The sequence below is a fragment of the Falco punctatus genome, assembly GCF_963210335.1.
Source record: "Falco punctatus genome assembly, chromosome: 5".
Classification (NCBI taxonomy): domain Eukaryota; kingdom Metazoa; phylum Chordata; class Aves; order Falconiformes; family Falconidae; genus Falco; species Falco punctatus.
The window spans coordinates 67,738,682-67,761,380 of record NC_137584.1 but is presented as its reverse complement, the minus strand read 5'-3'; the positions used below and the strand labels follow the sequence as shown (position 1 = coordinate 67,761,380).

The 22,699-nt window shown below is 43.1% G+C and overlaps 1 protein-coding gene across 2 annotated transcripts in view; it reads left to right on the top strand.

The window, feature by feature from the left end:
* The first annotated feature begins 8,149 nt into the window (after positions 1-8,149).
* The window catches only part of PRDM1 (PR/SET domain 1), a 104,194-nt gene continuing 89,644 nt past the window's right edge, over positions 8,150-22,699 (top strand). The window contains exons 1-3 of one of the 2 annotated variants that reach the window (XM_080389841.1): positions 8,150-8,735; positions 9,377-9,470; positions 10,222-10,260. In XM_080389841.1, the coding sequence (XP_080245967.1) occupies positions 8,680-8,735; positions 9,377-9,470; positions 10,222-10,260 (189 nt within the window). In that variant the 5' untranslated portion in view covers positions 8,150-8,679. Of the gene's footprint in view, positions 8,736-9,148; positions 9,471-10,221 lie in introns of those variants that run through there. The other variant, XM_080389843.1, reaches the window with a different exon arrangement.

Genomic DNA, 22,699 nt, shown 5'->3' with positions numbered 1-22,699 from the left:
GCGGCGGGGACACCGAGCCCCGGCGCGCGCGGCTCCAGCCCCGCCGGCGGCTCCCGCCGAGGCCGCCCAGGTGCGCGGGGCGGCGCGGAGCTGCAGGTGAGCCGGGCCGGTGCCCCCCGCGGGCTGAGGCCGCTGCTTAACGGAGAGCGGTGCAAAGGCAGAGACCATTAACGCCGCCGCGCTAACAGCCTCTCCTCCGCGCCCATCCCGCCCCCGCCGCTGCGGCGCGGCAGCATCTGGGCACACCTCGCAGGTGGGGCGCGGGGCCTCGGGGAGCCCCCCGGGGTCCCCCGCGGGGCTGGCGGCGCGGCTGCCGGTGACGTTTTGCCAGCGCCCAGCCCGACCGGGGTCTGTTTTCCTCTCCCCTTGCACCAAATCTGGTGGAATGACCGTGCGGCCGCCCGGCACAGCCTGACGCTTTGGCTGCCCGGGGCTGCGCACCGCCAGCGCGGAACTTGTCGGTGGTTCCTGCGCTGGAAGGTCGGTCAGTCACCACCGGCAAGTCCTGATGCTCAGGAAACGCACCCGGGGGGGTGTCGGGAAGGAGAGTGGGCATCTTTTGGATTTTTCCCTTGTTCTTCCCGGAGGTTTATGTGAAATAAAAAATGTCCCGTTACAGTGCGGTTTAAAGTGCACGATTTTATGATAAAACACGAAGTCCCTCGACAAAGGGTTTAGGTTCAGTCCGAGGAAATACCTTGTCCCTCCGCGCCGCGGTGCCGGGGGCGGGAGGCGGCCGGGCCGGGCCGAGCCGAGCCGGGCCGAGCCGAGCCGAGCCGAGCCGAGCCGAGCCGAGTCGAGCAGAGCCGCGGCGCGGGGAGCCGCTCGCAGGGGCTACTTCAAACGTGCCCCCTCGTACAGGGTTTATAAAAACCGATCCCCATCTGCAAGCAGCTCCTCAGATGCCAAATGACCTGTTATTATCGGCTGCCTGAGTTTACCACTTGCCTCTGGGGTAAAACAACGGTAACCTTCCAACAATAAACTTACCCTGGGGGTGGAAATGAGATTCCGGGAGGCTGCTGATGTCTTCCTTGGATTGTCCTAAATGTGACATTTTGCATAGTCTTTAGTGGCTCTCTGGTCATTAAAACACCACGGAATTATTGGGGGGAGAGGGGTGTCAGAGACAAGGGGGCCTGTGCTTGCAGGGGGAGAGATGCACATGCTGGATTTTAGGAGTGGGGAACAGCGATCTTCCTTCAAGCACTTACTTTCCTCCTAAATCATGCTTTTCAAATCCAATTCACCTAATTCAGTGAGGACCTGAGCCTCTTTCTCACTGGTACAAAAAAGATCGGGTTGTTGGGGCTCTGGTCTAGTTGGCAAGCTATTGATTTCCCAGCTATCAGGCAGACAGACTGAATGCAATTCAGCAGATGCAAACAGGCAGAGCCTGGCTGAGAGATTGTTTTCCTCCAGAAAGTAACCTTGCAAGATGCTGAGGTTATTGACTTTGGAGTGGAGAAGGAGGTGTCTGATAATCTGCTCACGCCCTATCTCCCTTAGATTTATAGATCAGGGCCTCCCTGTCACTCCTGAAAATATAATCATGCTGGCAATAAACCCTGAGGGAAGAATGAGACGGCAAGTGTTTTTTCTCAGAGTTAACACAGTGACCTTTGAGTTACATACTTAAACGAGCCATGATGTTATAGCCAGCCCAGCGCTAGTCTGATTGCCCCGTCTTGGTTAAGCTGCCCGAGAAGGTGCCATAGCTGTCCCCGCACAAGCAGGGCTGGCAGCATCCCCCATACCCACAGCGCAGGGACACCCAGAGCACAGCACCTTGCTCTGGGTCTGAAACTGCTGCCACAAGGTGCGGTGATGGTTCTGAGATACATCGCTTGGGAGCCAGGGAGAGATCTGTCTCACTTTGTTTCACCAGATGGGAAAGCTACACCAGAGGGACTGAGCTTTTTTTCTGCTGCCTCCCCTCCTTTTTCTTTTTCTTTTTTTTTTTTTTTTTTTTGACAGAAACATTTCCTGTCTTCTTTGCAAAAATGTATTTTATGACCATCTTGCTGTGCAGATTTCCCCCTTTCTGGACATTGCACAGAGTAATGCAACACCTTCAATCTGTAGAGCAGATACCTCTTGATTTCTTTATCTCAGAACATGCCTTTGTCTCTCCTTCGACCTGTTCTTGCTCTTCAGTGAAAACTCACCTTTTTACAAGCTGTCAAACGTAACACTAACAGCTGAGCATTCCTTAGGAAAAAAACCATATTTACTTAAAAATCACTTAGTATTTATAGCTCCTTGATTTTTTATTAGCCTTTTAACAATGTCTCTCACTTTAACACTAATCCAGAGGGAAGGGGCTCTCTCCTGTGCTTGTGGCAGATATATCAAAACAGAGAAGGGGAAAAGAGTTGTTTAATCTCTTCTAGTATTTCTGATATTTAAGGCCATTTTGGAACAAGTAAAAGACCCCACTTTAGTGTGCCCCCTGCTAAAAAAAAATATTGTTTCCAAATGTCATGGTCTAGCTGGTTATAAGCAGGATTCAAACAAACAGCCCAAAAGGCTGCAAATGCAATGCTTCCACAATCCCATTCCACAGAGGAGGCATCATTTCCCAAGGGACCTCATTTAACAAGGAAGAACTTGTAATCAGGAGATGAAAGTTTGGCCCTTTGAAACAAAGATGGCCCAGGATTCACAGCTCCCCTTCACTTTCCTTCCTAAACTCAATTGAGTAATCCCAGCCTGCCCACAGTCTGGCAGATGGAAGGGGAGGATAAGTGCAGCTAAGTGGTATCCATCTTAAATGGCGCAAGTGGTTACTTTGGCCAAATGCTTGACAGACTGAGAGGAATTTCAGAGAGGCCCAAGGCAGCCACGAAAATGGGTAACAGCTTGGTAAATGTTAAACGGCAAACACAAGATTTGAAAAACACATTCACTGATTTGCCTCTTAATATACTGTAGTGACTCAGGATGGAAATCTGGACATCACTGTGGATAACAGTGAAAACCTCTGGTCAAAGGGCAGCAACAGTAAAGGAAGCTAATTAAATATTGGATAGCAAAGGAAAGGGGAGGCAGGCGTGGGAGAAAGATTTACATAAGCTTCGTCATCATGTAAATCAGCGGGAAGCCCCTGCCAGGAATAGGATCTCAAAAGAAAAGCACAGAAATAAAATGGCCCAGGGAAAAGCACCACGAATTGTCAGTGGTATAGACAACACTGATATTTGAAAAGATCATGGCTGCTTTGGGGAGTATGGGATAATGAGAGGGTAAGATGAATAACACAGATGTGTAAAATATAATGGGTGTAATATAAGGTAGATTTGGAACTTCTTGGCCACCCTCATGACTTGTATGAGTAATACATAAACAAGACAAGAGGAAATGGAAAAGAGATCTTAGGAATTTTCTGTACAAGGCAGTTACCTTGTGGAATGCACTGTCATCAGATGCCATTAAAAGCAAGGTCTTGATGGAATTCAAAGAAAAATATACATATGGATATTGTATTGATATGTATGGAGTTGTATTCCTAATCAAGGTAATAGTTTTGTACTATCATATTTAGAAGAAATGCAAGTCTTCATCTCTAAGTCCAAGTAATAGAATGTGTAGACAGAAACATGATTACACTAGCAATACTTTTTTTCGGTGGTTTTTGCAGCTTTCTCTGAAGTAGCCACCAACGGACATAATTTGAGGTTAAATACTGGATAAACCTTGGACTGAGCTAGTATGACCGTTCCTATGTTTCTACATCTCCTGGAGAGGCTCTTTCCTGGACAGTTTTTAGCCCTCCTTACTAGTGCCAAGTCTGGAACTGAATTCACAGAATAGAAGTACCAAATAAGACACTAAAATATTAAGTAGAACAATTCAAATAATGTTCTATCCTTTTCTGCATGTTTATTACAGCACCAATGTGAATTAGGATGTCTCATTGACTGTCAGAAAAATATTATAAGTCTCCAGATTTTTGAACAGGAGACTTGGAAGTTTTTGGAAATGTTGCATACTGCCAAAATAATAATGTGTGATGTATAAACTGTTTCCTTCTCGACCTATTCAAAATAAGAATCATGCCCATTTGTCTGTTTCTTCACACGTGGTAGAGTCAGTTTGACTGTCCTTTCCAATTCAAGTAATCACTACAGGAAATCTTTATATTAGTGTTCTAATTTGAGGGCTTAACTTTGTTTTTAGTGGAACTAGAAAAGAGTACAAACATGCAACGTAAACTTTCTTTAAAACTACAAAGAGAAAAGTTCCACTTTTATTTTTGTTCCTTAACTTTTAATAAGAATAACTTTAATTTAACACATCTGGGCAGCTTGCAGACTATCAGATAGTGCCTGCATATCTGGTGTTCTAAGTACCCTGGACAAATAATAATAAAAAATATCTCTAATTAAATAAACACAAGAACAACCACTGACACTTATCAACTGCCCTTACAGACCTGCAACACTGTTTCTTTGCCCTTCCAAACATGCATCTATTCCAGGCAAGGCAAAAAGAGTTGCGGGCTTGCACCCTGACAGAAAATAGTAATATCAGGCTGTTTGAAGCTCAGCAATAAAATAAGCAGCAAATTTTCAGGACTCTAATACAGTATTTCTCCCTCAGTACAGACTACCTCCGGTAACTGAAATTTCAGAGGTAAGGAAATTTCTCAACTAGACTCTTTGCCACTTCACATCAAGCATTTTCCATGTGGGATTGCTGAAGCACGTTACAAACTTGAAAGCAACATTTACAGTTGCTGGGACATGGTGGACTGCTTTACAGAGAAATATCAGTTACCTTGTACAGAAAAAGTAAGACACAACATCCTGCCCAAGATTCTGGGAAGTCTGTCTAGTTCAGGACTAGAAAGCTTAGTAGAATTCCCATAGCCAGACCACTTTTCCACATCGTGTTTAATCCGGCTGCCCCACCTCACACAGCACCACGCTTTTGTCACATTTTGTCTGTATCAGTTGTCTTTACGGACGAAGGACAAAAAAGGGTGTAGACTGCCCCAAAGCACTTTTCCGTCAGCTCTTTTTTTCAGAACAGGATGCCATTTAGACTCATGCATACCATTATCATAAATAACCTCAGAACTACTTAAATCACAAAGAGAGTTTGCAAGCATTTGGAAACAAAAATATGCACCAGGTATACATTTTAATTTATCCTTCCTTCTTGTTTTTTGCTGATAAACGTTGGTAAATGAGAATATTGTGAAAACCACATAAAGGGACAGCTTTGAGTTCACTCATGCCTCTCTTCGCTGCTCAGCACCCTGGTGTGTGTTTTCTGTGTACCTTAACATGCAAACACAGGCTTGGCTGTCTCAGATTATTCTGCTGTTGATCATAAACATTATTCTGCTAGGCAGCGCTCCCCCCTACAACTCTGAGGATGGAAAGCCTTTTTGTCAGTTGATTTAAAAATGTATTTCACTTCTTTGAGACCACTTTTTCTGATGTTGCAAAAGCCGATAAAGTCCCCAAATTTACTTAAAACATCACAGACACTTGATGGACACTTAACTTGATATTCCTTTAATTCTAGCCTTTTGTAAGTAAAACTGATGCTCTTTTAATTGCAAATATTTAAATCAAAATGCTCTGTGATGGAAGTGTGATAACAAATAAATATGTTCCTGCCTCTTCTTAAACTGAAAAAAAAGAGTCAAGTTCCTTCCTCTCACTTTCTGTATTTTTCCATCTTTTCCTTTTCTTTTCTGAGCATCCAAAGGTAATAGAGATTGATAAAAATGTAGGAGCGGGTGGGTGGATGGGTGTCAGGCAGGAGGAGGAGAAGGAAGATAACATTATTCCAGACCCTTGCTCTGTTTTGTTAGGACAGATTTAACCTTCGGGCAGCATCAGGAGATAGGCCTGAATGACTGCCTGATCATCTCTTCACTCTCTCTTTTATCTGGATTACCCCTCCACTCTTTTCAGGGATGATATCTCACTATTCTTATTTGGTAAATTAGGCTATTGTTTCCCTGTATTTCACTTATTGTAAAATGTTTTCTTTCTTAACTTCTGGCCATTGTTCCAGGGTAGTGAGCATGCTGTCACTGGAAAGGGGATTCGAGAGAACTATATAATTGGGGACAGATTCTGTCCTATTTTGCCTGTTAGCAGTAGCTTGCTGTCTAGTGCTCTTGATTTCATGGGGGGTTCTAGCAGAAAAAAACATGGATAGAAGGGGTGAAATCAGGCCTTGTAATTGAAGGGAAAATTAAGGAAAGATAATGAATAGTATAGAATATGGAATAGTCTCAAATGGCAATTTAATTTTCAAGTTAGCAAATACTCAGAATGACAGGCCATGCACTGGGTGGTTATTGAGAAAGCATTTGTTCACAGTCTGATTTATCAATGCTTCTTGTTGCCTCATGATAAACACTAAAAGAAGAAAGAAACACAAACACAAATATCACAGTCATTTTTGTTCTGTTTAACAGTGAATCTCAAGGCTAATGGTTTTAGTTCAGAAGCAGAAATTTCAGGACAGAATACTAAAATGTGTGGTGCCGGGACTTCATTTATTGTCACTGCAATGTATATTCTGTGCAGTAATATTTTATCTAACTGTGCTTTGAAAATACCCCCCCCCCAACCAAATTCAACATAATTATATATTTCTTGTTCATGCTGAGTAAAACATGTCAGACATTTTGGGAAATCAGGCTGAGGTGCAGAGGAACCAAGCATACTAGGACTTCACAGGACACGCAGCCTGATGGTTAGCACCGGCATCAGCCAGGCTTTGACGAAAGCCAAGCAATTGCTTTGCTTGTGACAAGGGCTTAGGCAAAGGTGGTTACAGGCCAGCTCATGGAAGATGATGAACATGTGTTGTGCCATGCTTGATGACTGTTGAGAGAAGGCCAGAGTGAAAGAACTTATATAAAAGCATTAACAAGGACATAATGCCAGCTGACTCACTCGGCACAATGTCATGTCTGCACAGGGCATGTGAAGCTGTAATTAGTGAAGTGCTGCTGTGTCTTCCAGAAACTGCTGGGAGCCACCAGCTCCGTTACATGGTTAATGACCACCTGCCCATAAGCACCATGCAGGCGATGGGCATTTCACAGGAGGCATGTGGAGAGCTTCTGTGGAGAAGGCTACTGCTCTTTTCTGGCTCTTTCTCGTCCCATTTGAATGGTACCAGCATTTAGATCAGAAGTGATCATGGCAAAACTTATTCTTCTTACAGAAAGGTCAGGTCCATGAGAGTGGGGTGCCCACAGTAAAAGAGGGGAGCAAGAGCAAAGTTGTAACTCCTTTTTCCTATTTAATTGCTCTTTCAAAATGAAGCAGGGAGGCAACAGCATTTGACATACTTGTATTGAGTGTGCCTCCCACACCCACCCTGGAAGTTTTATTCTAAGCTCAAAAAAACATGATGCTGGGCCAGATCCATCCCTGGCTAAATGTGCGGTGCTGGCCTCGCGGGTGGCGGGGTACTGAGCAGCTGGTGCCCGTAGGTGTGGGTACAGCGCGTTTTGGTGGGAAGTGCAGAGAGGACCGGTGGGGGCACCGCCACATCCCCGTGCCAGACACTGGAAACTGCCTGAGGTGACCCACCCTGTGCAAGCCTCTCCAGTGGCATTTTCGCCAGCCCCTTTAGATAAATTGACTGAAGGGATCAAGGAGGTTAGGGGGGACAGGACATGTCCCCACTAGGCTGGGGAAAGTGTCCCTGCCTACGGCTCTGAAATGCCCCACTCCTACCAGTCAGCCTCCTGCACCCCTCTGCTGCAGCACTACATGGGCCTCCCCAGACCGGAGCTCCCACGGACCCGGTTATCTTTTCATTATTCTCACTTTTTTCCTACTTCAGATGCGAGAGGAGGGCTGGCAGCGCTGGGTGCGCAGCGCCGTTACCGCCGCCGCGGGCCCAGGGGCGGCCCCGCACCCCGCCGGGCCTGAGGGGAGGCCGCTGCCCCGGCGCCGACCCGCGCCCTGACAGGGGGTCGGGGGTGCAGCTCGGCCCCGCAGCCCCCCCTGGAGCGAAGGGAGCAGCGGGGAGCCCCCTCGCTGCGAGGGCTCCCGTTGGGCTCCCGTTAGGCGCCGCGGCCCCCCGGGAGCCCCTTGGCGGGGCCAAAGTGAAAGTGAAGCGCCTCCCGAAACCCTTTGGGGGTGGCGGCAGGAGCCATGTGACAGCCGGGAAGCAGCGCGGCCGCACGGGGCTGCGGAGGGCGATTACCGGGAGGCGGGGGGGTGCGGGGGTGTACGATTCTAACGGCTGCGGTGCGCCCCCCCGCCCGCCCCGGCAGCAGCGCCGAGCGGCCCTGCGCCGCTGCCTGCCCTCCCCTTCCCGCGGTCCCGCACCGCCGGCGCCTTCCTCCCCGGCCGCACTCAGCCCGTCCCTGGGGGCGGCGGCGCGGGAGGCCGGGCAGGGCGGGCGGGCGGCACCCCCTTCCCTCCCCTCTCCTCCGCCGCGTCCCCCTCAGGCAGGGCAGGGCAGGAGCGCGGCCCGCAGCGCTGCCCCCGAGAGGAGGGACTCCCCTCCCCGGCATGGTCACGGCGGCTTATTAGGGTGGTCGTCTCCCTCCGTTTTTCCTCTTAATTATTATTTTCCATTTTCCTCCTCCTCGCCGCGGCTGTCACTGCTCCCACCGTTACTCTTACCACGCTTCTTCCCGGGGCTCGCGGCGCGGCCCTGCCCCGCCGCCCCTTTGTGCCCGGCGCGATGAGGCGAGGGGCCGGCGGGCGCGGCCGGCCCGCGGCGCCCGGGGGCAGCGGCAGGTAAGCAGGGCGGCGGCGGGGGGCGGGCACGCAGGGCAGCCGCTCTTTACCGCCAGTGCGGGCGGGCGAGCGAGGTGCCGGTGCGGCGGGGAGGGCGAGGAGCGGCGTGGCTGTGCGCAGTGACACCCCATGCCGGGCCGGGTTGGCCCGGGCCGGGCCCCCCCGCCCCGCCGCCCGCCCGCCCCCGGAGCAGCCCGCTCCTCACCCGCGCCGCCGCGGCCGGCCGGGTTTGTACCTTCCTTTGTTGTACTTAGGCTGTGTATAAAAACTTGTTGTCACCGCCACCCAAAAGGACACCCTCTCCCATCCCCCCATCCCTGCTTGAGACCTCTGGGGTCTCTGCCCCTTCGCGGGTTGCCCTTTGCTTTAACTCTCCCCGTCCCTTCCCGGTATTAAACCTGTCTCCGGCTGCGTATCTTTCCTCTCTCCAGCCTGCCCACCCCGAGGGCCCCCCTCCAACTTCTGTCCCCGTTTTGATTATTTTTTCTTACCCCCCCACGCCCCGGTTTCTAAGGGACACCCTCCAACCTGTCTGTAGGTATGTTTGTGTAACCAGACACTGAGAGTAGCTGTCTGCCGAGGAATTAACTCGGTAACCCCCAAAGCTTAGTTTGCATTCAATAGAGGTGTTTGTTTTTCAGGTTTAAACCTCCAGACGGGTTGAAGAAATCGCCCGAAACGAACCACTTGGCAGATTTTGTTTCCTCCCTTGAAATCCCTGTGGACGTGGAGCAGGTGGGGGATCGGGACGGGAGAGATTTTGGGGGAGTGGGAGGGGGTGGTGGGATGGAGAATGACCAGGAGCTGAGTGGTGTGGGAAGAAAGAGAAAAGGGCTTTAAAGTTGGGAGAGTGGAGCCGCGTTTCCCCCCTTCCTCTCCTCTGAGGGCAGGGAGGATAGCTCAAGGCTCTCACTCTCGTTCGTTAAAAATAAATACTACAGAAGTTGGCAAATTTTGTAGTTCTAGAGAAGTGGATTCTCTCCAGGATTAACGTAAAAAATGTTGATGTTTGAGGAACTGCTCTTGCTCAACCCGTAAATAAAGTGGAGATGTTGACAGTTTGTCTAGCCTCTAGTAAACGAGAAAAAAAAAAAAAAAATTCATTTCTTGAAGGGCATCAATAATTGCGAGGGGGGGAGGGAGAGGAAGGAGTTTAACTATTAACCTTTATCTGAGATCGTAAATGAGTTGAAACTCGTGTTTCTGAAGCTTCTTTTATGCATTTGCTTTTCTGTTTCCCCCCTTCCGCTTTCCTTCCCTGGAGATGGTGAAAGGTAAATGAAAACGATGATGCTCACATTAATTGGACAAGCAGGCGATTTTATGGCTCACCAGTAAAAAATAAATGCCACAGGAAAGTTGCTTGTTTGTAGTGCAAGCAGTGGGAAAGTGGTCTGGAGGGTGTGTGTGTGTGGGGACGGCAAATCAGCGGGGCTGGCTGTGGGTTGTGCTCTTACTTTAGGGGGGTTTGGTTTTGTGTTTCCAGATCATTCACTTGAAGACGCCGGAGGACGATTTGTGGAAGGTAAGAGAGCCTTTTCCCCAACAATATCCTCTGGGGCCACATACTGTGCGTACCTCAGTATTTGCCTACCACTCAGGCCCACAGTGCCAGCACACTCGTGCTGCGAAGTGATAAATAGGAGAATGCTGAGCTGTTGCTGGCCACGGTGTGGATATTGGGAAGCACAGCATTTTTTAGCAAACAGATGAGCTGCTTTTATGCACTAAGATGCTTGTGAAGCTGATTAATTCCTCCTGTCCAAAAATGGGGTACCTTTTCTTAATCGGGACATAGCGTAGGCAAACAGGAGATGAATACAATGAAAAAGTTTCTGTCCTGACTGTTTTCTGCATGTAGAAATAATATGCCTAACTTAACATGTAGGTTGTTTCCAACAAAGGTGTTAGTAATTTTGGTATGAATTGGGGGGGAAAAAATATCCTTGTATTTCTTAATTGCAGCTTTCACAAATGTGTTATGTTACTTTGTGACATTTGTCTGAAGTGAAATAAAATGGCTCTTACTACTACTGAAAATAAACTGTGTCCAGCCATCAGAGCTTTCCTCCTTCCTACAGGATTAATGAAGTGAATGCTGGAGATCTTGGGGAGGAGGCAAGGGTGGGAGAGATACAGGATCATAAAATTTGGCAGAGCAAGTGTTTGGGGGGTAGGTGTGTGTCTCTGTTAGTTTGTCAGTATTGCAATTACAAGCAAAGTATGCTGATCAGTAAATGCAAATTCAAGTAATCTAAAATGAATATTGTAGAAATGCTTTCCCATTTTTTTTTTCCTTAGGAAGAAAAGAGTCTTTCACTTGATTGTTATTATTTTGTCATTCTCTTGTCTAGGAATCAAATACAAAGACCGAGTAATACTGCTTATTCTCATGAGTTACTGTAGAAATCTGTACAGCATACTCGGTTCTGAGGTAGTTCCTCTTCCCTTCCCTTTAAATAAGTCCCTGCCAGCAACAAGTGTGTTGATATACTGATCTGAAGGACTTGGGCACGATGCCAACTCAAGCAATTTAAATGACATGGTTAATAGTGTTTCTACTGTCCTTATCACGCAGTGAACTTCCAAGTGATAATCGTGGATGACAAATTAACTCAAGTTGTAGCTCTCCTGTTCAGATGAACTTCATTTTGCTCTGATTGAGAAATATTAAGTGCTAATTCCAGATGAACTGTAAGAATTTGCAAAATATACCTCTCTCCTCTAAACATGTGATTTCTTTCTGGCAAATAACAGCCAATTAGATTATCTGAAAGAATTTCTAATGCTGAAGTGTTCCCATGGGTTCTACTGCTAGCACTGTCGTTTTCTTAAGTTTTTCTGTAGTAATAAATTTACGTGGAACACTGCATCCTTCAAATGAATCCTTATCAAACACTTCAAAAGAGAAAGTAAATTTACATAAAGTAGGTAGACAGTATAATATGTCTAACAAATTAAACCACTCTGTAATTCCTGTAAAGCATTTTGGATTGAAGTGAAAATGATTGTTCCATCAACTTCAATTTAAAATAGGTAACCTTTAAAAAGTTTTTAATATAATTTCAGTAGTATGCACACTGGCAAACGGTAAGCTATTTCACAGTGGAAGTTTTAAAGTTTTTCGAGTACCTCTGGCACTCATCCTGACTTTTTGCTGTGTAGAATTAAAAATTATAGCATAATATGAAACTACAGAAGAAGAGGCAGAGTAGTACAATTGATAGTTTAACTGCAGATTGCATGTATGATTGCTTAGATTATTATTTCTATTTTTTGCAAGATTTGATCCTAAAAATATCTCTGCTAGATCTCATCTTCCTGATTTCCAACACTGCTAAGTCTTGCCAAAAGCCATAGAAACACTCATGTTCTCAGCAGCTGTTAAGAACTTGCTAAAGCGCTTAATAATAATATGTTTCGTGTCTTGTGGCTGTGATTAAAATACAGTGCTGTGTGCTAAACTGGTAAGTTTGGAAATGCTATTCTTAATGGCCAAGATTGTATTTTTGAAAATTAATACGTGACTGCAGATTGTCGAATTTCACAGGTTTGATTCCTTGTGGCTCTGTCTGCAAAATTCATTCCTTTGAGAACAGTGAAAACTTACTAGATTCTACCTGTCTTAAAAGTAAGAATAATAATAAAAATAATCAATTACTTTCCTAAAAGCCTTGTACAATTGAAGAAGTCTGGCAGATTGGTTTTCCTTTTTTTTTTTCTTTTTAAATTTGTGTCACCAATCATATTATAGCCACCAAAAAAAAAGTTTTTTAAGTGTTAGCTTTGGTAAAATTGAAGGACCCAACCTGAGATAGTACTGTAGTACTGGAATCTTACCATGAAACTCCTGTTGCCCAAAGAATGAGTCAAAGAAAGGAATATGCCTTTATGTATATATTTGCTATATATTAGTTATGTTACTTTTAGTCATTCCTTGACCATATGGATCTGCTCTATTCAATAAAACTAATTATTTGTTGGTTCCAAGTAACATTTGGAAAGACACTGGATATGAAAGCACAGTATCTCTAGAAATGCTTTTAGATTGTTGATCACTCCTCCTTTTGGATGCTGTGAAATTATGATGGTGGCTTTCTAATACTCAGGATGTGAAGTTAAAAGTGATCTTTGTTGTTAAGCCTTGTAATTTATGAGGTTTTTTTCTCTGCAGCCCTCCTCAAACCTGATAGCTCTTTCAGTTTCACAGTTGGCCTCATGTTCCACTTTTCTTTTTGCTTTGAAGGCTGGGCGGAAGGCTTGTCAGGGTTTGCAGTTGTACTGCTCTGTGCAGGGCTGGGTGGCTGTGCTTGAAACCATATGGGTGTTACTCTTCAAGAATTGTTGCCACTGTTCCCAGTTTCTCTTTCTTACTAAAACCAATGCCAGGGATCTCTTCAGTAGCAACATATTACTTTAGAAATCACACACAAAGCATCATATACTTGTATAATGACATTTTGTAACGTAAAGCCTTGAAGACTTGGTGGTTTGTTTTTTTTGTGAAAACTGGGCATGTTAAATGCACAGGAAAAAGCTTTCAGGTTCAGAAAGATCAGATGTAGTGCATTTGAACCATTTGTCTCTAAAATATCTTAATCTTTTATCCTCCCTTATTTGCTCTGTTCATGTCTTAAGACCTGAAATTGCTAGTACATGTAATAAGCGTAATCTTAGTACTGTGAGGAATGCCACTGAAGTAATTGGAATAATCTCTGGTAAAGCAGTGCCCTGTGTTTGCAGAACAGACTAGCCCTGGTCTTTTAAGCCCCACAGGGCAGGGAATTGTCTTCGAAGTATTTTCTGTAAAGTGCCTGGCATGTCTGTGTGTGCCAAAAAATGATAAATAATAACAAACAGTAGTTGACAATTTATGTAGACTTTCTTTATTATTATTATTTTGGAATTTGCCTATAGGGTACTTTCTAGCAAAAAGAAAAATGCCAGAGTGGCTTCCAGCTGGGGCAAGATGTGCTGTGATGGCCAGAGAAGCTTTTAATCGAAATAGAACACACATATAATCTATAGTATCTTCTGTGAGGCCGTTGGGCCAAAACATTAACTTTTTGGCTTTAACAGTTTTCCTTTAATCTTCTTGCCACTTAACTTTTACTATGATCTGTCCACATTCCAGAAGTGTGGAATGAAGATGGGATAACTTTTCCTTACTTTCTTCCTCCTTTAAGCCTTTGGTGGCTTTTCTTTTGTGTGATGATATATGCTTCATTGGTTATATATGCTCTAGTCTTCCCTTCAAGCCTGTGAAGGTAGATGTCCTCAGAATCACGCCTGAAAAGGGGGGATGTTATATTCAGAAACACTCTAGTCTTGTGTAGCTTGCCATATGCAGGTGTATTGTGAATAGCTTCCTGATCATACTGTATCTGTGATTAAAGGTTCCTAAATAACGTTAGGAACCCTCTTATTAGCAATGTGTCACGTACAGAAGTTTTGAAACATTGCTCCCCACATCTATTTCCCAGGATAATTTTATTGTGTCTGCCAAGCGTCTTAATGTTTTAGTTACTAAACAGCATCATCCATATGAAGTAATTGAAAATGTTGAGAGTGTACAACTTGTGTGGTGGGAAGACTCAAATGATATTTGGGCAGTAAAGAGGAGAATAAATTATTTATCTTCCAAGCCTCTAATAAACTTTTTTGAAGGCAGTGTTACTAAACTAGTTCTTGACCTGAGAAAACTGTGAGTAGAGACACTAATTTTCAAAAGTTCAAGCTAAATATTCTTCTTTCCTATTAAAGTATAATGCCATTTTTAGAATTTCAGCATATTTTTAACTAAACCTGCTTTGTTAAGTAATGTAGAAAAGTAATCAAGTTTATTAGATGACTGTCCAAAATTTATGGTTTTGAAGAAAGACGGGATACTTATATGTGTGTGTGTGTATGTTCAGATTTGGACACAGTGGAGAAATCATAAATCCTAACGGTCATACAGAGCAGCTATGAGAATGTGATTAACTGCCTAATCATACATTTTTGCTCAAATGTCTTCTTACCCTATGTCCAGTTTTTCCTGATCTGTATAAACTAATAATATCTTCAGTGGAAAAAAAGTAATTAGATGAAAATATTGTGCCCAGATGCTGCACCGCAGGTCACACAGAAATGTCTGTAGAGCCTGAGAAAGAGTAGATTCTGCAAGTGGAAATGAGCATACTCCATTTCCTTTGAACTGACTGGAAAGTTACTTTCCTCTTTCCAGCTTGCCAGTTCTTCCAGAGCTGTAAAGGACTGTAGTAACTGAACCTTTCACCAACATTTTATTAAAGCAGGAAATATATGCAATTACAACAATTCAAGTGACTCAAGAAAGATTCGTAGAAACCAGTAATACATGCAATAATTTCAGTTCTTACAGATGCTCAGATATTGTTTTCCTTTTCATTTGCAGTTTGGAAGAACTTTGGATGGAAGTGGGGCTGCAGAAGGGCAAGAGTTCATGCCAAAAACTAAAGTTCATTTCAGAGCCTGCCTTGATTTTATTTTCTATCTGTGATACAGTCTTGGCAGAAAGTGAAAATATTCTGAACAAAACTCAAAACTTGACTGTAAGGCTGTAGGAGCTAGCAATTTTCAAAAATGTGTGTCTCTCCGATATACTTCCAGCTTGTGTAAGATGACACATTTTCAGTCTTTTTTTTGTATCTATTTTATTGTCAGAAACACATGGCAGGTCTTCAATTACTCTTAGTTGGATGTCAGCCCAGTTATGACAGTTTATAGTGGCTGAGGTTCTGTATAATAGTGACTTGAGAGCTGGGTTTTCGTAATGTCACATTCAATTAAGTCACATTTCATAGATAGCATGTTATGGTAAGGAAGACTAAACTTTTAGATTTTTATCCAAGAATTTCCTAAAAATATACATTTTTAAGATACTTTTATAGGAGAGGGAAGTCCTGTTATTTCGCTGTCTTTAATGGTTTTCTTAAACTTCTGTATGGTATTTACAAACTCCAGTTAATGATGAAGAATCAAATGCTATAAACTTGCACTGTAGATTGCTATGTCTAATGATGTTTTTAGGGTTGCAAATACTGGCATGTAATTTATAGCTAAAGTAAAATAATTTCTCTGGTCAGTTCATTAAGGTTATAACAGCAGCTTATGAATTGGAAACTATTTTAAATATTTTCAAGTAATTTTTTTTTTCTTACCTTTTTAATGAAATTGTAGAAGTGTACAAAAGACAAGAGGTGGATTTTGGGAAGTGATTTAGAGAAAGTAAAAAAAGAAAATAATTTTTTAAGAGAAGATCAGTAAAGCTAGAAATCACTGCTTTTGTGTGAACTTTGTTCCTAAAGAGAAAAACAGCCCCAAAATATTTTTTCTTTTAAAGTTTTATGAATATTTTAAAACAGTGGAAGAAAGTCTGTAGGGAGAATTTTTTTTAAGGCTAGATCTTGGAGGATTTTATATACCAACCTAAATGATTCTGTGATTCTATATTAGCTACAGATCACTCCTGGCTAGTTACAAAAACTCTGCAGGATGCCTACTCATACAAGGTTTTTGTTTTGAAATTAAACTGGGTTTTGCTTCTGCATTATAAACAATTTGAGTAATATATTGGACATACTATGTTGAATAGCAGAACACCCAAAAAGTTTGGTGGATCAGGAGTTTTATCCTTGCACCTTTTGCTCTGTACTTGTGTTTGCACAAGTTAAGTGTTGTCATATGAATCTGATTGCAGCGGGAGGGGGACACATGGGATGATGCAGACAAAGTTGTTTGCGTGGGAGTGCTGCAAGATCAGAGCCTTGTGCTTTTAGGTTGTCCCTCATGATTTCAAAATGAAAGCATGTTAACCTATAAGCTTAAAAATAGTTACTCTTAATTTAAATATGCATTGGCAGAATCCTAAAGACTTCTAAGTGCTCTTCTGCTGTGACTTCATATGCTGAGTTGTCTGTTATAGAACTTACTAATGAAAAAAAAAAAATCAAACCAAAAAATATATCTGATCAAAGCAGTTGTTAGAAATGACACTATTTGATAAGATCATCTACTGAAAATAAAGGGGGAAATGAGATCTGACAGAGGTAAAACCAGGTAAATAGCTTTCAGCTTTGCTTTTGTTATTCAAGAAGAGAAAGAAACAATAGGTGCTGTTTAGAGTCAGGAGCTGCCCTTGTAACCTCTGCTGCTCTTAAAATGCCTGAAGGTTATTGCATGGTTCTTGGTGGCTTTTATGCTTGCAGTGCAACTTTTAATTTTCTAACAAAAGGAGATGCAGTACCAGCCTGCTGATAAACACCGTGCAGAACACTTGGAGAGAAAAATGGAAAAATTCCTCACGCTTTTTTCCTTTCCAGTTACTGAAGTATACTGGCATATTTTTAACAGAAGAGCACTGCCTCCTATTTTAAGCTGCCAAAGCTGGAGGCTGGTTTTTAAAAAGTAGGAACATTCTTTCTACGAGGATGGGATGTGCTTTTTGCATTCAGTAGCCCCAGCCCAAACAAATGACTTGTTGCATGCTGTTTTGGGGAGTGATCTGAACATTCATAGGGGCTGTATCTATTTCAACAAGATTCCTAATTCTTGTTGCACTGGCAAAATCAAGTCGAGTTAGCCTTAAATCCAGCCTTCTCAGCATCAGAAGTCCAGCTGCCTGGCCCAGAAGTGTTCCTGCTGGATGTGAGAAGCACCCTTTCTCCCTTTCTCTGCAAATTGTAAAGCAGTGCACAGTGCAATACAGGCAAAACTCAGCCAGCGCTTTGGCCCTGTCCTTACATGTGCTGCATGAATTTGTTGGTGTGATCATTGCTGGTGTTTAGAATACCATGCTTGCTGTGATGCTTTGTACTTGGATACTGGTGTGATCAGAGGAAAGAAGGGGTCAACTTCTGAAGGTACTGTTTTCCAGCACAGCTGAAAGTCATGGAATGTAACAGTTTTAGGAATGTACACCTGTGAGTATATAATAAGAGAGTATCTGTTTGTGTATTTTCACTGCTGACATTCAGATCAAAGGTCCTAGGTGGTGATGTAGAGAGAAAAAGGGAAAGGGGCCACATGTCTTACCAACTCTGACCTGTCGTCTTGCTCATTGTTTGCAAGTTTTCACTAGAAAAATCAGTCATGAGGCTGCTTAGATGAAGTGACTTACTTTCAGAGGTTCACTTGGCGCATATGGATATTCAGTTCAAAAAGCTGCAGATTCAAGTCTTAGTGATTAAAAGAAGAAAGACTTATCAGCGAGTGCCGCCACTTAAATATCAAAACTGATGCTTTGGAGAGCGCTGGGATATCATCACAAACACTTTAAAAAACCCATTGTGTTCGGAGGCAGTGAGTATTACTCCTGGATGACTGATGCCAGAAAGGCTGACAAGTAAGCTGAGAAACATCTTAAAGCCTTTTAAGCATCTTCGACCCTTCACAACTACATGCCAGCTAAAACAAAAAGCTGAGGAGGAGTCTGTTGCTGGCTTACAGCTAAAGGAAATGTATCCCAAATGGAGGAGGATCCCCCAGGCCCTGGAAGTTGTTTAATTAATCATCACTTTCAGCCTGCTCATTAAATGGCTATTCTTTTCTCACATGGGCAAATGAAAAAGATGATTACACCTGGGAGAAACAATGACACCTGTTACAGCTTCCTTTACTGTTAAGCACAGTTTAAACAAAACCCCCAAAAACAAATAAAAAAATTAAGATTTAATTTTAGATACACAGAATTGGTAGAACTATGCTTGCTTTCTTTTTATGTAGGTTACATGGAATTTGTGCAGGTACATGTGTGTCATAATAATGTATGCTATTATACCTGGCAGTAATGCTCATATTCTTTAAGTTAATTTGCTTAAATTGGAAATACTAGCTTTTTTTTATTTATTAAGGTAGAAAGACTTTGTCAAATTCTTGCTTGCTTCCTTGACACATCTGAATCAATTTATGTATAACAAAAGTGTTTTACATGAAAGTGAAAAGTATCCTCACCAGGGTCTTCAGTGTTTTCTGCTCCTGTTGCATTAACATTTTGGTCATGATAGATGTCTTGGCAGCTTATGATGTAATTTATCATGTTGCTTCAGTGCTGGGGCTTTGTCAGCAACAGGGAATTTCAGGAAGAATTTTCCATTGGCTCAATAAAGCCAGCAGCAGCACTGTGAGAAATCTACATGGAAATCTGAGTGTAGACATGGCCTAAGGGAAACTACTCGTGTCTGATTTTGGGGCACATTTTGTAAGAAGTAGTAAGCCAGGGGTGTTGAGTAACTGTGGTCATCAAAGCCTAGCTTGCTGTCCATGCTCAACGTGCATAAGACCGCTTGCAATCTTTTCTCAAGATGTTGTGGAAAGTTATTAGCACTTTGATAATACACATTTTTCTTTTTTTCTTTTGGGCTCTGCAGCTCCAGTTTGCTCTGGGTAAATTCCTGGGGCACATTGCTTACTGTACTCAGGCCTGGGAAATCAGTATCTTACTAGGCGATAAAAACTGTTGTTCAGGCAGTTTGATTTAAGATATTATTTCAGAGACAGTGAGTCACATTGAGTCCTCATTTTGCTTTATCCGGATTTATTCCAGAGAAAATGACAAGCTGGGTATAATTTGCAAATGTTTGCTTTAGTTGCGCAGTTTTCACAGTGTGTTCTCCCAGTTGAAGGCAGTAAGGCCTGTGACACCATTTCACACAACCCTTGGCCACATGGTTTTGTTTTATTTTTGCTTTCTGTTGGCAGGCACTAAAGGGGGTGTTAATTCGTGGCCTGCTAATTTTGCTTAGAAGGTCTATTCAGCCATGAGCACAAAAAGGGTTACCAGCCTTGCTGTTGCCTATGGCAGCCGTGGTGCAACACCAGCATGTGCTGCTACAGTCACGATGCTGGACTATTGTAATTCCCTCACAGTAAAACCTTCAGCCCAGCTTCTCCTTTGCTTGCCCACTGCTTCTTCAGAAAGCAGCAGCATGGTTGCTTGTCAGCCGGTCGTACTATATGCTAGCTGTGTCAGCCTTCTATTTTTTGGCTTGGCGTGCTATGAAATAGTGACCTGACTTTAAGATGGTGATGCTATACATATTTCAAAGCTACGTGGTAGGACCTAGTTGCCTTAAAGATTGCTTCCTGGAGCTTTGGTCTGAAGGATGTTTGCCTTCAGATGCTAACCTGGTTTTCCCACCATTACATTGGCTACGAGCAGGAGTGGTGAAATTTTGACTTACTGGACCCTGCCCCAGCCCTTCAGGTTTAGCTTTAGTTCATTCTTTGGTCTTTTGGCCAAAGTAGCATTGTTCCAAGAGATGCAGGTCCACAGCAGCTTAAGCTCTCTTCTTCCTGTTCCTGCCTTCTCCCTTGCTCTAGAGCTGGCTCCCAGCTGATCCTGTACAAGCCACCTTACAGTCCTCAGCCTGCAGACTAAGTCACAGAAAATGGAATAGTTTTCTGCAGGGTTATCTCTCTGAGCTGGCTTGTGACAGAATTGGACGTGTTCCACCATGAGCAGCAAAGATGTGGTGGGAACAGCCAGCCTGGACAGGGGGGAATGGTAGCACGGCCCTGGCACCAACTTTCCTAGCTCTTTCCTAGCTCTGCAGTTACTACACATTTCTAAGCAGGAAAGCCTTTTCATTGCTTTATCACATGAGCAAGACAAAAGCTAGGGACATTTTATGCATCACTTTTAAAGGGCCTGGGGTGGTGGTGTTTTAAATGTTATCAAAATCCTTGTGGTTGCCAGTGACTGAGAACTGATCTGTATTGTTATATCATTTTGCTTTATGTTTGGAGATGATATATCAGCATAAAAATTTACAAACTAAGAAACTATAGCCCTTTAACTTAAACCCAAGGGACAAGGGTACAATCTATTCAGCCCTATGCCTCTCTAATGCTTGCTTTCTGTAAAAGACTTGGCAATACCATGGCAGGCATTTTTGGCTGAGGCAAGGAGTCTATTTGCAGTATTTACATAAATATATTTTCTGGAGCAAATGCCATTCACTGTACTTCATACCTAAGGTGATCAGCCAGTGGGAGAAAAAGAGTTCATTGCTCTTTATCGTGCGAAAGAACATAAAACACTTTCTGCTTACATTTTTGCCTTTTAACTATCAGAATTTATCTTCCCTGGGGTTTTTTGTTGGTTGGGTTTTTTTCCCTTTTTTTCCTAAAACAAGGCTAAAGAACTGAAGTAGGAGCTGTCTGAGTCTGGAATTGGGAATGACAGATCTTTTATTAAATTTATTTTCTTATTTTGGTCATCAGCTAGTGTTGAAAAAAAAATAAAAATCACCAGAACCTGAGTGTATGACATGCATAGATTAAAAAAAAACCAAACAACCGAAACAAACAAAAAAAACCAACCAACAAAAGTCTGATTAAAATGCCTTGCCCTGCCAATTGCTTAGCTTTTGGTCTCTTTATATATTTGAGGTTAAAAGCCAGCAAAAATAGCTAGTGGGGTGTAGAGTTCAAGGAAAGGAGAAAAAAAACAATTGACAGGCAGATTTTGATACAAAAATAAAAGTAGCAACAAACATAATGCCTTCTGTCTTCAGAATAATGTTGCAAAGGGTTTGTTTAAGTTTTATCCGCAGAAGGGCTTTGTTGTGTTCCAGTGATTCATAGGATAAAGTGATTTTTATGTCTTTTTACTTATATTTAAGTGGGATTTCTCTCAGATAAACAAAGTAACACACACTCAAAGACTCTTTCTGCCTCATTTAAACACCCCACCTTATCAAAACTCCATTTCCATGAGTGATGGATCTTGACTCTGGATGGGAGAATGAAGTATTCAATTACCTTATTTTCATGTGCTAATGAAGCAGAATGTGGCTTTAGGGGGTTTCTTTTCAGCAAGGTAGCCTGTTTGGTTATGCACATGCCGCCTTCTTATGTTTCCTTCCACGTCTCTGTCTACACTCAAGCGGTGGTCTTAATGGGCAACAGTGGCTAATCTGTCTGCGTGACAGCAAGCCTTGGCCTTCTTCAGCTCAGCAGGAACACCCCTGGCCTGTAATTAGCAGAGCCATCAAACCAACTGTTTGGCTCGAAATGATTTCTTTTGGCACGTCTTGGAACAACCTTATATGCTGAAAATCCACGAAGGTTGTTTTCTTGTTTCTGAATTTTCTTTGCTTCATGGAGTGCTGATGTGAGCAATGTGAGCTCTGAAATCCTCAGCCTGAGCGGCAGTAGGTTTGTACTCCAGCTGTCCTCAAAATGGGAAATGTCCAGTTTAAATGTTTGCCATTATTTGTTCAACTGAGCTTAAAAGTGCAGGTGCATTTTTGACTGAGAGTCAAACTGTAAAGGCAAGTATTTTTTTATAGCATTGTCATCCTGTTGCCGATGCAGGGAGAGGTATGTATACAGCTTGGGCGCTCTTCAGTACTGGGACCCCTTCCTCTGGCAGCCTCAGCTTTACCTCCATGAGAGGTACTGGTTTAATGGGTGAGATCATTCATACTTTTGAAGCTAAGCTTTTACTTAGTGCTTGGCTGAAACAGGAGGTAACGTTCAGTGCTTTACATGATAGCTCCTTAGCTGCAGTTGCATGTCCTTTTAGCACTGTATAATGAAAATGTATGTATTGTGGGGGTTTTCCTAGCAGCTGTATGCTAGGAATTAGGTGTGTCAGCTTCACCACAATGGATGATGGAGGGAAATAACCATCCGGGAGTTACTCACTGCCAGTTATGAAGTTGAGGAATTGGAAAAAGGCAACACATTTTCGGTTTTTTCTTCCCCAAAGAATTAAAAGCTTTACAAAGTACATTGAAACATCTCCAAGTTTAGGTGCTGGGTTTTTTTGAGGTTTTTTTTTTTTTTTTTTGGAGATGTCTGAAGAAAGTGAAGAGAGGCTTAAATGGCTATGGTAAGTATAAGAATAGTCACCTTCAGTTCTCCTGGAGAGCAATAGACTTAATATGTTACACTTTTTCCCTCCAAAATTCATGAATGTTCCTAAGAATTATTCAGCA